Source organism: Pogona vitticeps, chromosome 6 (genome assembly GCF_051106095.1).
Source record: "Pogona vitticeps strain Pit_001003342236 chromosome 6, PviZW2.1, whole genome shotgun sequence".
In the NCBI taxonomy this organism is placed as follows: domain Eukaryota; kingdom Metazoa; phylum Chordata; class Lepidosauria; order Squamata; family Agamidae; genus Pogona; species Pogona vitticeps.
The window spans coordinates 114,563,219-114,575,216 of NC_135788.1; the positions used below are offsets into that span (position 1 = coordinate 114,563,219).

The following is an 11,998-nucleotide window of genomic DNA, read 5'->3' on the forward strand; positions in this document are numbered from 1 at the left end:
CCATCCTCTATGTGGAGCAGCCTCTAGTATTTCAAAAGAATGGAAAGAAGACACACCCAGGCATACACCCCACAACATGTGTCTAATGTCTTACTCAAACCCCCCCACTTTTTTCTGAATAGCTCTCTGCATCCAATGATGGCACTGTTCGCCTCTGGGATCCTCAAACCAGCCAGCGCTTGCGAGAATTCCTGGGTCATCAGAGCCCCGTCTGTGGCGTCACCAGTGAGGTGAGGAGATGTGGGGCCCTGGTGGAATCCTTAATTTTTTTTTTTTTGAGAGCTTCATTGCTCATGTAGCTGGGTGTGCATTTTCTCAGACTGAACGGTGGCTGATCTTAGGACCACAGTTCCCAACCTTGAGACCCCAGATGTTCTTTGACTGAAGCTCGCAGAAGCCTTCAGCGCTCGCTGCGTTGGCCAGGATTTCTGGGAGTTGTAGTCCAAGAACATCTGGGGTCCCAAGGTTGCTGAGCACTGGTCTAGAACATGCCTGGGTTTGGGTTATAGCTTCTATAAAGCAAGAGGGAAGGGTTGGAGAGAAGGATTGATTTCTGCTTCGCCATATGCACAAGATGACTTGGGACACCTGAGTCTTGGGAACGACTGACGCTCCTAGGATCTTGGAACATGTGACCTGAGACTGCCCTTCCCATCATCTCTGATCCTTAACCCTGTTCCCCATGGCCGATGGGAGTTGGAGCCCAAGAACATCTGGAGACCCACAGGGTCCTCATCATCCGATCCAAGTACTGGCTGTAGGCTCCCCTTCTTGATCCATCTTCTACCTGCCCTGATTTCATCCTGTTGACCTCACCTCCTTCTGGCTTGTTTGGCAGAGAGATCATGTGATCTCCGTGGGTCGAGATGGGACACTGGTCTCATGGGACCTGCAGGGAGTGGAAAAAACCCGGCTCTTTGCTCACCCCGGTGGGGCCAACCACTGTGCCAGCTTCATAGAGCCAGGTAAGTAAAATACTTGGTTTTTTGGTAAAACACTGTTAACCTTCTAGAAAAATCTGGAAAAGGGGAGTCTGCTGGAATAGCTCTGTCTGCGTTACATGGGCCCAGGTGTGTTTTTTAGTCTTTTCATTTTATTTCAGATGTAAATGCCTCAGATGACTTAAATTCACATTAAAGGTGCAGTAGAACTGAGTTTGTTGTTTGTTGTTGAGAGAAGATCTTACAGGGGGTTGACCACTGCAGCTCAATGGTCAAACACATCCGTAAGGATCTGATCCATGGCCCTGATTCAATATAAAGCAGCCTTGACGATCTGAGCTGTTCAGTAGACATTTCCCTTAACTTGCAGACCTTTCAAGAATCAAACGAGCAGCACTGTCTCGCTTAATTAGCGATCTCTAATTTGCCTGGTGAAGATGCTGGCAGTTCCCTCACAGAGCACCAGCTTAAATCAGCCCTCAGAGAGTTTGACCTTTTAATTGCCGATTCCTCAGGAGGCTTCCGGTGAATGCCCAAATTGCCTGGTGTTAAAGCAAAAATGAGAAAACAAAATTTTTGAAGGTGGAGAGATGCTCCGCTTAACATAACATGCTTTCTCCCACTTCAAGACTACGATTGCTTCAGATTCTCTGGCCTGCCTTCTGATACCACATAGACCATTAAGACAAAGTCCTCCTTGTTTTCCTTTTGTCAGGGGAGAAAGATTTCACGTTGGCTGTGGCTGGATGGGATGGCACCGTGAAACTCTGGAAGCCACTGACGGTAAGAGACAGGGAAGGGAAAACACCGCGTGGGCTTGGTAGCAGACAGAATACTTTGTAGATCTGAGCTTTTGTGGGCAAGTCCACTTCCTTGGACTTAAGATTGGGACTGTGTGGCAGATATTTGCACATTTATATATAGACATGCATGCATTTATTCCGGTGCCCAGGAGACAAGCACGCTCTTTGTTTGGGGGCCATGTAACATGTATAAGTATTGGCCATGCACTCCCGCTCTTGAACTGCCAAGATAGCTCAGTGGTTTAGGGAAGTGGCTGCAGAGCCAGAGTTCAATTCCCCACTCGACCTTTTTGGGCTGGACTCCGTGATCCACTGCAGCTTTACAATTCTAAGATGTTGACGGGGATGAATATAGTGTCTGAAGAAGTGGACTTATGCCCGAAAGCTCACATTAAATGTAGCCATCTTTAAGGTGCCACGAGGTTTCCGTCTTCTTTATTTTTTTTCTTTTGTTTTGGCCTGATACGGCCAAAACAACATGCTTTCCGATTGTCCCAGAGCGCAGGACGCAAAACAATGGGCTCAGATTTTGGCTGAATTATCAGGGAAAACATCTTAACTGTTAGAGCAGTACGACAGCGGGACCCATGACCTCGAGAGGTGGTGAGCGCCCCAACGCTGGAGGCCTTCGAGGGGAAATTGGAGAACCATCTGTCAGATCCGCTTTGATTTGGGTTCCTGCCCTGAGTAGAGGGTTGGACTCCATAGCCTTAAAGGCTCCTTCCAAACTCAGCTTTTTTATGATTCTCTTACTTCTACAGAGTAAAACAGCGACCTCTTCTAAAATGGCATCCATTGATCTAGTTTCTCAAAGGCTCTGACACTGCGGACTCTTATTTCACTGCTGTTTGCTAATTGTCTTTATTACAACCTGTGTGGTTTTATTCCTCTTTTTCCACTTAAAATGATGGTGTTGTGGTCAAGTTTAAGAGTCATGCATCTTTTTGTTCAATGTTTGGGTCCCCCCCAATTTAGTATTGTAAGTAGAGATTTAACCCTGCTCTTCCTTTTTCCCCCTTTTTTTTTTTGGACCAGATGGAGCAACCCCAGCGACTTCCCGGGCACTGCGCGGCCGTCCGTGGGGCTGCGGCCTCCCCGGCATCTTTTCTGACCATATCAGAAGACAAAACGGTCCGAGTGTGGGCTCTTCCCAAAGAGGGAGGTTAGTGAATCGGGACGCCTGCAGGCTTTCCTGCCTTTCCTGCTGGATTTTGGGCTGGACTCAGTGATCCATAAGGTCCTTTGCAGCTTTGCAATTCTAAGATGTTGACGGGGACGAATATGATGTCTGAAGAAGTGGACTCGTCCCCCCGAAAGCTCGCATTAAGTAGTTGAGGTGTCTGGCTGCAGAGCCAGAAGTTGGGAGTTCGATTCCCCCACTGGGTCTCCCTGACAGGGGCTGGACTTGATGATCCCACGGGGTCCCTTCCAGCTCTGCCGTTCTAAGATTTTTGTGGACTGAATCCCAAAGGAGATTGGGATGGGAGGTGGGCGAAGAGGCAGAGCACCCTATGGAGACATCCACCCAACCCCATTGCTTGGCTTGTTTGTTTCAATCATCTCAGTGCCCTTATTCATTCATCAGTTACGTTGCTATCCTGCCTTTCCTTGGTTGAGCTCAATATGGATCTCCCACCACTTTATCCTCACAGCAACCCTCTGAGGTACGCTGGACTGGAAGAGCATGATTGACCTAGTGAGTTTCCTGACCCAGGAAAGACGTGAATCCAGATCCCCTAATTCTGAAGCTGTATTTAGGCATTGGGTGTGGAGCCAGAGGGTGGGGGTTCAGTTCCCCACCGTGTCTGCCAGGAGAAAAACCAGCCTGTGTAGCCTTGGGCAACGTTCACAGTCCCAGGGCACCTCAGAAGAAGGGAATAGCAAACCACTTCTGAAGGGTCTACACCTAAAAAACAGTGGAAAGGGTCACCCTAAGTCAGAATCAACTTGATATGGCACACCGTTGTTGCTGTTGCATTTACCACAGGTACTGTATGTGCTGTATGCGGTCAAGTTAGTTCTGATCAGTGACGCCCAGTACAGTTTCTGAGGTATGTGGTTTTACAGCTGACTAGATAGCTCACTGCAGAGCTATGGGAATTTGGGAGTTTGATTCCCCCACTGTGCCTCCTGTGTGTACAGCTAGCCTGGGTAGCCTTGGGCAAGCTGTAGAGTCCCGGGATGCCCCCAGAAGAAGGAAATGGTAAACCACGTCTGAGTATTCTCTACCTGGAAAACCCTGAAAGAGGGTCACCATAAATCAGAACAGACTTGTGAAACATTATTATTATTATTTACCAATGTCACCTTTTCCCCTAGTGAAATTCCATGGCCAAACGGGGATTTGAACCCAGGGTTCCTGGGCGCTACTCTGAAACACCACCCCATGGCACCATGGTAGCTCTCATTTCTCACGGGTTGATGATGGCAGCATTTCAGCCCCCCACCTTTCTGCCTCCTGTTTTGTTGCTATTCAATGTGTGGACAGCAATGACTGAAGAGAAGAGATTCTGAAATCGATGGAGGCTCTCCATTTGTGTCGGGGCATTCCCAGGATGCCACTCGGATAAAGCAAAGCGTGTCGCTTGTCTACCGCCCTATAGCGCTTAAAGGCACTCTCTGGGTGGTTTACGATTTAACGATGCAGGCTACACATAATAATTAAATGGATAGACAGCAGGCTGTCTTCTCTTCAAGACACATGGCCTTCCACGCAAGGTACAGCAGTAGAACTTGAAATGGAGGAGAGTGAGGCTGCCCTCGGCTCGTGATAAATTAGAGTCAGTGGGGCTGATCTCTACCCAGAGTAAAAGCATGCTTGCCTGACTGATGATGACCAACGAGGACTTCAGTCCAGGATTCTTATACCTGCGTCACTGTGGCTCTTATGCTTAGCTGTGAAAAAAAACATCGCGAGGTCCGCTTTGGAAAGAACAACATGTCGTAACAACTGTTTCTTCTCTATCTTTATTTTATTTTGCCGGTTTGCTTCTCTCTCTCTCTTTTCTCTCTCTCCTTCCAACCCCAGCATTTCCGGGTTGTAAATATTTGAGAGAACCAGCTGTTTCCCAGATGTTGGTCAATATGATTCTTAAAAAACCTGAAGGCTCCCCCCAGCAGTTTCCCAGGAGTTGGGTTTTGTAGACCCTTGGTTTTATCTTTTCAGTTTCTTTTCTTTTCTTTTTAATTTGGTACCAGGCAGTTGTCTCTGAATAAATAAATCTTGCGTTGCCTGGGTTAAATACCCAGTTGCCTCTGCACCCTTATTCAGTGTACTTGCCTCACCTCGGCCCAGGAGAACCTCAAGCTTTGCCCATTGGTCCACAGCCTGCTGTTGACTTTATTTAAATGTTGTCATGGTGCCATCAAGTCGCATCTGACTTATCGTAACCCGATGAATGAGTGATCTCCAAAATGTCCCGTCCTCAACGGCCCTGCTAGATTCTTGCAAACTCAATCCTGTAGCTTCCTTTAAGGAGTCCGTCCATTTCATATTTGGTCTTCCTCTTTTCCTGCTGCCTTCAACTTTTCCAGGCATTATTGTCTTTCCCAGAGAATCCTGCCTTCTCAGGATGTGACCGAAGCAGGACACCCTTAGCTTCAACAATTTTGCCTCTAGAGATCTAAATATTAGGCATTTAAAAAATCTCAAGACTGTTTACCCTGCTCTCAGTCTGCTGAGACAATTCTCCTTTTCTTGCCTTACAGGTGAGACGAAAGACCTTCCCCCTCACAGCGGCGCGGTCACAGCTTTGGCCTGGTCCCCGGACGGAGAATTTGCCGTGTCTGGCAGTGACTGGGGCGACCTCGTTGTCTGGCATCAAGCTCGGGACGTGGGAACAGCAAAGGTATCCAATGCCATGGGACGCACCCTCGAACTCGGGAGTGGGGACCCTGGTGCCGTCCAGATACTCCTGGACTACAGTTCCCATAAGGCCAAGTCAGCATGGTTCATGATCAAGGATGTCAACGTTGTGACAGCAACCTTTGGAGAACTACAGGTTTCCTGTCCTTGCTGGGAGGCAGGAAGGCAAAGTTGGATGGGAAGGCTGCCCCTGGTGGCTGGACTAGGGACTGCAAGCTGTGGATGGTGAATTGTCCCCTAGCTGAGCTGCAATGTCCTTCCTTTAGGGCTGGCTCTGCTATTAGGTAGAGCGAGGTAGCCGCTTCAGCAGCTGATTTTTTGGGGGTGTTGTTCTGTGCTGTCAAGCCAGAATTGACTTATAATGACCCTAATAGGTTTTTCAAGGTAAGGGAAATATTTAAGGAGTGGCTTTACCCACTCCACACACAACCCCTAGTGAGTTGTCATGGCTAAGGGGGGATTTGAACCCAGGCCTCCTGAACCATAGCCTGCCACTCTGTAGACAACACCGTACTGGCTATCTTTGGGTGTGACGAACAGCAACAAACAGACGGTAATTTTTTTAATAATTTAGTGGAATATTTTTAGAGTTGTACCTCTAGGTTTGTAAGAGGTGTAAGACTTTCTACCTCATCTGCCCAAATCATCTGCGTGCATTTAGACACCGTGTACCTCGCCTTACGTGAAGCATGGCGCCCTTTGCTGCTCTGCCTCAGGCAGCAAAAAAATGTTTGGGCGACCCCTTCCTGCCCTACTCCGCCTTCTGTGATCGGGGCGTGTGTGTTAGGGGGTGTAGCCTCACTGGAGGAGCCCTAGCAGACTGGATTCCGTTGGTGGCCTGTGTTGTACTGAGTTCGCCCGTGGTTCTGCTCTCCAGGTTGGCCGGTGTTGTATCCGCGCTTTGGCCTTCACGTCGTCACGCACAGTTCTGGTGGCGTCCGACGACGTCAGCCTGTGGGACATCAAGACCAGCCGGCAGCGTGATGGGGGAGTCAGGTGAGGCCAGACCACCTAAGCAGGACCCCCGGGACCCCCACCTTTTAACCTCAGAGCTTTGCTCTGAGCTCCTGTGTTTGAAGTCTACAGGGTGTGAATCAGACTTCATCATCATCATCTTAGAACTGTAGAGCTGGAAAGGATCCTATGGTTTGTTGAGCCCAGCCCCTGTCGGGGAGGCACAGAATGGAATCGGACTCCTTAACCTCTCGCTCTGCAGAGACTTAGACCTCTGAGCGATCCGCAGGAGAAGCCATGATAAAAGAAAGCTCTTCCCTGACCATTTATAGAGTCTCCTTTTGTCTTTGGGGAAAGGGTTGGTTTGCCATCGATTCTGGAGAGACCAAAGGAAGGTTTTTTCCCCCCACCCAGTGTTATGACTTGAGAGAATTCGCTTCCGCATGGGGTTCTGGCTTATTAAAAAGAAAAAGCTGAGAAAGGAAGCTGAAACAAATGCATGGAGGGAGAGGTCTGTCAAGGGACATGATCCCATGCTAGCTGATGGAGCCTCCCTATTTAGAAGTAGGATACATGAGAATATTGGACAACGGCTGCAAAATATGGGGGAAGGCTATTCCCTTCAGGGCCTTCTTTAGGCTCCCCCTTATATCTAGCTGACCCGTTTTGGATGCAAAAGTCCTGGCTTGCTGGCTTTCTGGCTTGACCTAGCAAAGCAATTCTTCTGTACGGCTAGGTGAAGAAAGGACTCTGGGGCCACTAGCCTTGGCTTCCAAGCCTGCTTGACCAGTCCACTACCCACAATCCCTCCATGCATCTTTCTCAGCCATTCAAGGACCTGCTCTTCAGCCCCAGCCCCTGCTTGGCATCCCTAGCATGTCTCTGACACTGTGTCTCTCTCTCTCCCTCTCCCTCTCTCTTGTCCTTTCCCTGTTGCTTAGCTTGACACTCAGGAAACTGCTGCGCAGGGCAGAAGAGGCCTCGGTGCTCTGCCTGGGGAAGCCCAGTCCTCGGGGCCCCCTAGTCCTCGCGCTGGCTGATGGAGACCTTCTGGTGCTCCCACCAAAGTCCGAGGACTTACAGACGAGCCCGTGAGTAGCAGAAGAGCAGAGGGATGGAACATCTGGGAGGCCAGGGCTGGGGAGGGAGCGGTTGACTGTCAAGAGCGCATGGAACGTGGTCCTCTGTCTCTCGCTGCCAGGCAACATAGCCGGGGCGAAGGATGCTGGAAGCCGCCAATCAAGAGCATCCCATAGGCTGCACTGCACCTGATCTTCACCTCCTTTCCTCAGGTACAGCGGTGGAGCATGGGACAAGAAGGTCCATGTGGGCTTTGAGATCAGCGCCCCGGAAGACGAGGAAGAGGGTGGCGTCCTTCACGTTTGGGACTCCATGAACAGACCTAACTTGTTCAGGATGGTGAGTGACCGCTGTGGACAGGATCCGGGGTAGTGCCCGAAATGTAATCAGGCTCAGCTTTTCCCCTATTGATGTTTCAGTGATCACCTTTGTCTTACAAAGACCTGTAACCTTTTTCGAAATACAATGCTTTAAAAATATATAGAGATATATTCCTTTCAACATTTTATAGTCTAGAGACAATGGATTGCTTGTTTGTTTGTGTTTTTTTTTAATAGGCCTACCTTTCTCCCGATCCGGAGACCCCAGGTGGCTCACAGTATTCAAAGGAATTAAAACATCACAACTTAAACATTAAAAAAAAAATTTAAACGATGCTCAAATTAAAATGCAGTTGAGTATTTTAATGTTAAGAAGGCATTCAGGGATGATTCTGAAAAGCCTGCCTGAAAAGATGGGTCTTCCACTCTTAAGTAAAGATTTAAAACATTTTCATGTTAAAGCAAATGCATGATTCCCAGCTCTGCCGGGAGCCAGCCCAGTTGCTACTGCCTGCACTTCCAAGTTCTACCCAGTTCATGCTCTTCCTCCACCAAAACACCCCCCTGCATCCACTAAGCATAAATGATTTCCAGGAATTTTTCGGTCCGGGCTGTCCCATCCTAGCTTAATCCTGCATCCGACTGGCCGCTGTGCCATGGCTTGTTTTGCAACAGCTGCTTCCACCAAGCAGGGAATTCATTCTGGTAGCTCTCTGGGATTCCACCTGCCTTCAGGCCCAGCCAGCATGGCTGATGCCCAGGATGATGGGTGTTGTAGTCCAAGAACATCTGTAGACCAATGCATTCCCTGTCTGTGCGTGAGTCTTGATCCTGACACCTCAAAGGGGAAGTCCACATTTCCCTGCCGTTGGTACGGCTTTCCACATACCCTTTTTTGCTCAGCGGGGCTGTGTCTGTTCTCTTTTTCGTTCCTTAGGAAGTGACTGAATCTGGGGCACTAAAGGATACCCGGGACCCCGAGCACATACCTTGGGCACCGACCCGGCTCTCTGGATGGGTCACCGTTGCTCGGCTAGTTAAAGGTGAGATGAAGTCGGAGTTGCTTATATACAGTGCTCTCTCTCTCTTGTTCTCTGTGTGTGTGTGTGTGTGTGTGTGTGTGTGAGAGAGAGAGAGAGAGAGAGGAGATTCCTGCATAATTAGAGTTCCTGACTTACACTAGTAGCAGTGAAAAGTTTCTAGTCCTCGGTGTGGAGACATTTTCTGCTGGAAACACAAGGATGTCTCCTCATTGTGAGACGTTCAAAATGATGTGGCTGCCTGCCTGCTTGTCTAGTGATCTCTGAGGAGTTAATTTCTTGTTTCTAGAATAAAAACCTGTGCATTTAATACCTATGGGTGGGTACCTTTCAGTCGTGTCAAGTTCATCACCAGGCGGAGTGGACGACTTATCCTGATGCGGGAGAAGGGTTCCTGCGTTGTACAGACAATTCTGGGGGAAAGTTGTCTGTCTGTCCTGAGAACGTCAAGAGCCAATGGTAAATCTGGCAGAAGAGAAACTGGCTGATCTGGAGATAGAAGAAAGCTTGCTATGGGAGCCACTAACACCACGTCACTGGTTTTTTTTTCTTTCCTTTCTGGCAGATAAATCTTTGTTCTGCGCTGACTCTGAGGGTTGCCTTTGGACTCAAACCCAGCAGAATGAGGAAGGGGTGCCTCTGTGGATACCTGATGGCTGGCAGAGGAGAAAGGTGAGTCGCAGGGATGGGGAGAGAAGAAGACAGACTGTGCATTTTTAATCCCAGGTTTGTGGAGGGAATAAGGGACATGGTGGCACTGCGGGTTAAACCGCAGAAGCCTCTGTGCTGCAAGGTCAGAAGACCTGCAGTCGTAAGATCGAATCCACACAACGGAGTGAGCCCTCATTGCTTGTCCCAGCTCCTGCCAACCTAGCAGTTCGAAAGCATGCAAAAATGTGAGTAAATAGTTACCACCTCGGTGGGAAAGCAACGGCATTCCATGTCTCGCGACGCTGGCCACGTGACCACGGAGGATTGTCTGCGGACAAACGCTAACTCTATGGGTTGGAAACGGAGATGAGCACCGCCTCCTAGAGTCGGACACAAATGGACAAATTGTCAAGTGGAACCTTTACCACCTTGTGGAGGGAATGGGGCCCTGACCCCTTTCTCTTTGGGCCTGGTCTAGTGGCCAAGACTTCTTTGGAGTTCACTTGCTCCGGTGGTGGGAAGGGAACCAATTATTTATTTGGGGTTTTTAAAAACTGTTTAACGTGAGCTGCTTCAATGCTTTGGTACCTAAGACTAGAAAAACGCTTTTCACGCAAGTATTCTTTTTTCCTTGATGGATGAAGTTGCCCTGAATGGCAGCTTCATCTTCCTTTTTTAAAAAAAAAAAAAAAAAGCCAAAGGTTGATCCCTGGGACTTCCTACACCGATGCAGGTTTTCAGGGAGAGCGAGCTTCTGATTGTCCTCCTCTTGCCTCCAGGAGGCTTTTCTTGAACCCCAGCAGCTCGTAACCTTGCTGGTTCTCTCGTCCCCTGTAGCTCCACAGTGAGAAAATCACCGCGCTGCATATCCTTGGAGACAAGATGATAACAGCTTCCCACGATCAGGATGTGAAGATCTGGGAACGCAGCTCAACGAAGCTGGTGAGTGACTCCCAAAAAAGGGTGGACTTTTGGGGGAAGGCTGTGCAGGGTCCCCTTCTCCCACAGCTCACGTTCCGTGTCACCCTGCGGTGGGCATTTCCTATAGAGGACAAAAACAGAGCAACTAATATGCTCTAGTGGTTTGCAACTACAATGCACATCAATCTTGATGGTTGGTCATGCTTGCTTGGAGTTGTAGCCCAGCCAGAAGGCCCGTGTTGCCTACTTATCATCATACCAACATAAGAGAGCAATCAGGTGTAATGTTTGCATTTGAAATTGTTTGGAAAAAAACACTGGCACAATAGCAACTCCCGCTTTGCGGTGTTTACCTCTACTGTGTGTTTTCATGGGGAAATGTTCTTTTTTACAAAGCAAGAGATAAAACAAATCTTGCTTTTCACTTCCTTTCACGGAAGCAGCTACTTGCGCCCTCGTGCAGGGCCAAGAGATAAGGAACAATTTGCACAGTAGGACCCCTGTATCCGCGGGATCAGTATCCCTGAATTCCTTTCTGAACCAACTCGAAACTAGTCTTTTGCGATCTGGCCATGCCGGATGGAAGCTGAAATCTATTGCATGTGTCCATTCAACTGTTCTCCATGATATGATGGGCCGCCAAATCTTATCCAGAGTTTTCTAGGTCTTTATTATACAGACATGTGTCACTGTTCCTTCCTTTTGTGAACACCCTGGGACAGCATAGCTTGACCAAGGTTCTACAGGGTGGCTTTTTAAATTTTATTTTGCATGAGGCAAAGTGGGGAATCAAACTCCCTCTCGGTGTCTTCCCAGACATATCTCTCACTCACTGAATTATCCAGGCAACCTCTGTTTAACTTGAACCTGCTTGCTTCCTTCCTTCCCTGCTCTAATCAACCTTTCCTCTTCTGGTGACACAGCTGGGCCAGTTCCGTTGCCGTGCTCCGGTTTCACAGCTCCTGCCTTGCCCCAGGGCCGAATCTCCACTTCTCCTGATCGCCGGTGACATACTAGGCAATGTTTACTTTCTAGAGTGGAGCTGACTCTGCCATTGAGGACCCATCTGTTCCATCCATCATCCCCCCACCCTGATGTTTGCAAGCATCCTGCAAACTCCCCTTGGCTTGGCCGGCTGGGAGACAGAGTTGTGGTTGCCTAGCAACTGCTAAGCACCACGGCCTAGGCAAAGTCAAGCAACCAAAGATAACAAAATCATATTGAAAGCTCAGTTTACCTACACTGGTGTCTAGATCTTACTAAATCTAAGTGCACTGGCAAAGATTAAAAACACCTGTTTCAACTCCAGATCATCTCTTATTTTGTCTCTATGGAAAAGTCTCTATTCAGAGTAGAGTAGAACCTCCCTATGGGCAGGATCCCTATCCATCACTTGAAAATATGAAGTATCTCCTTGGAAATG

General features: G+C 48.7%; 1 protein-coding gene across 2 annotated transcripts in view; it reads left to right on the plus strand.

The window, feature by feature from the left end:
• Nucleotides 1–11,883, plus strand: part of TEP1 (telomerase associated protein 1) — a 56,438-nt gene extending 44,555 nt beyond the window's left edge. For both annotated transcript variants that reach the window (XM_072976943.2, XM_072976944.2), the window contains exons 46-57: nt 123–230; nt 839–965; nt 1,657–1,724; nt 2,780–2,906; nt 5,453–5,592; nt 6,487–6,605; nt 7,505–7,654; nt 7,856–7,982; nt 8,901–9,006; nt 9,569–9,675; nt 10,492–10,596; nt 11,499–11,883. In XM_072976943.2, the coding sequence (XP_072833044.2) occupies nt 123–230; nt 839–965; nt 1,657–1,724; nt 2,780–2,906; nt 5,453–5,592; nt 6,487–6,605; nt 7,505–7,654; nt 7,856–7,982; nt 8,901–9,006; nt 9,569–9,675; nt 10,492–10,596; nt 11,499–11,621 (1,407 nt within the window). In that variant the 3' untranslated portion in view covers nt 11,622–11,883. The remainder of the gene's footprint in view (nt 1–122; nt 231–838; nt 966–1,656; nt 1,725–2,779; nt 2,907–5,452; nt 5,593–6,486; nt 6,606–7,504; nt 7,655–7,855; nt 7,983–8,900; nt 9,007–9,568; nt 9,676–10,491; nt 10,597–11,498) is intronic.
• Nucleotides 11,884–11,998: the final 115 nt, after the last annotated feature.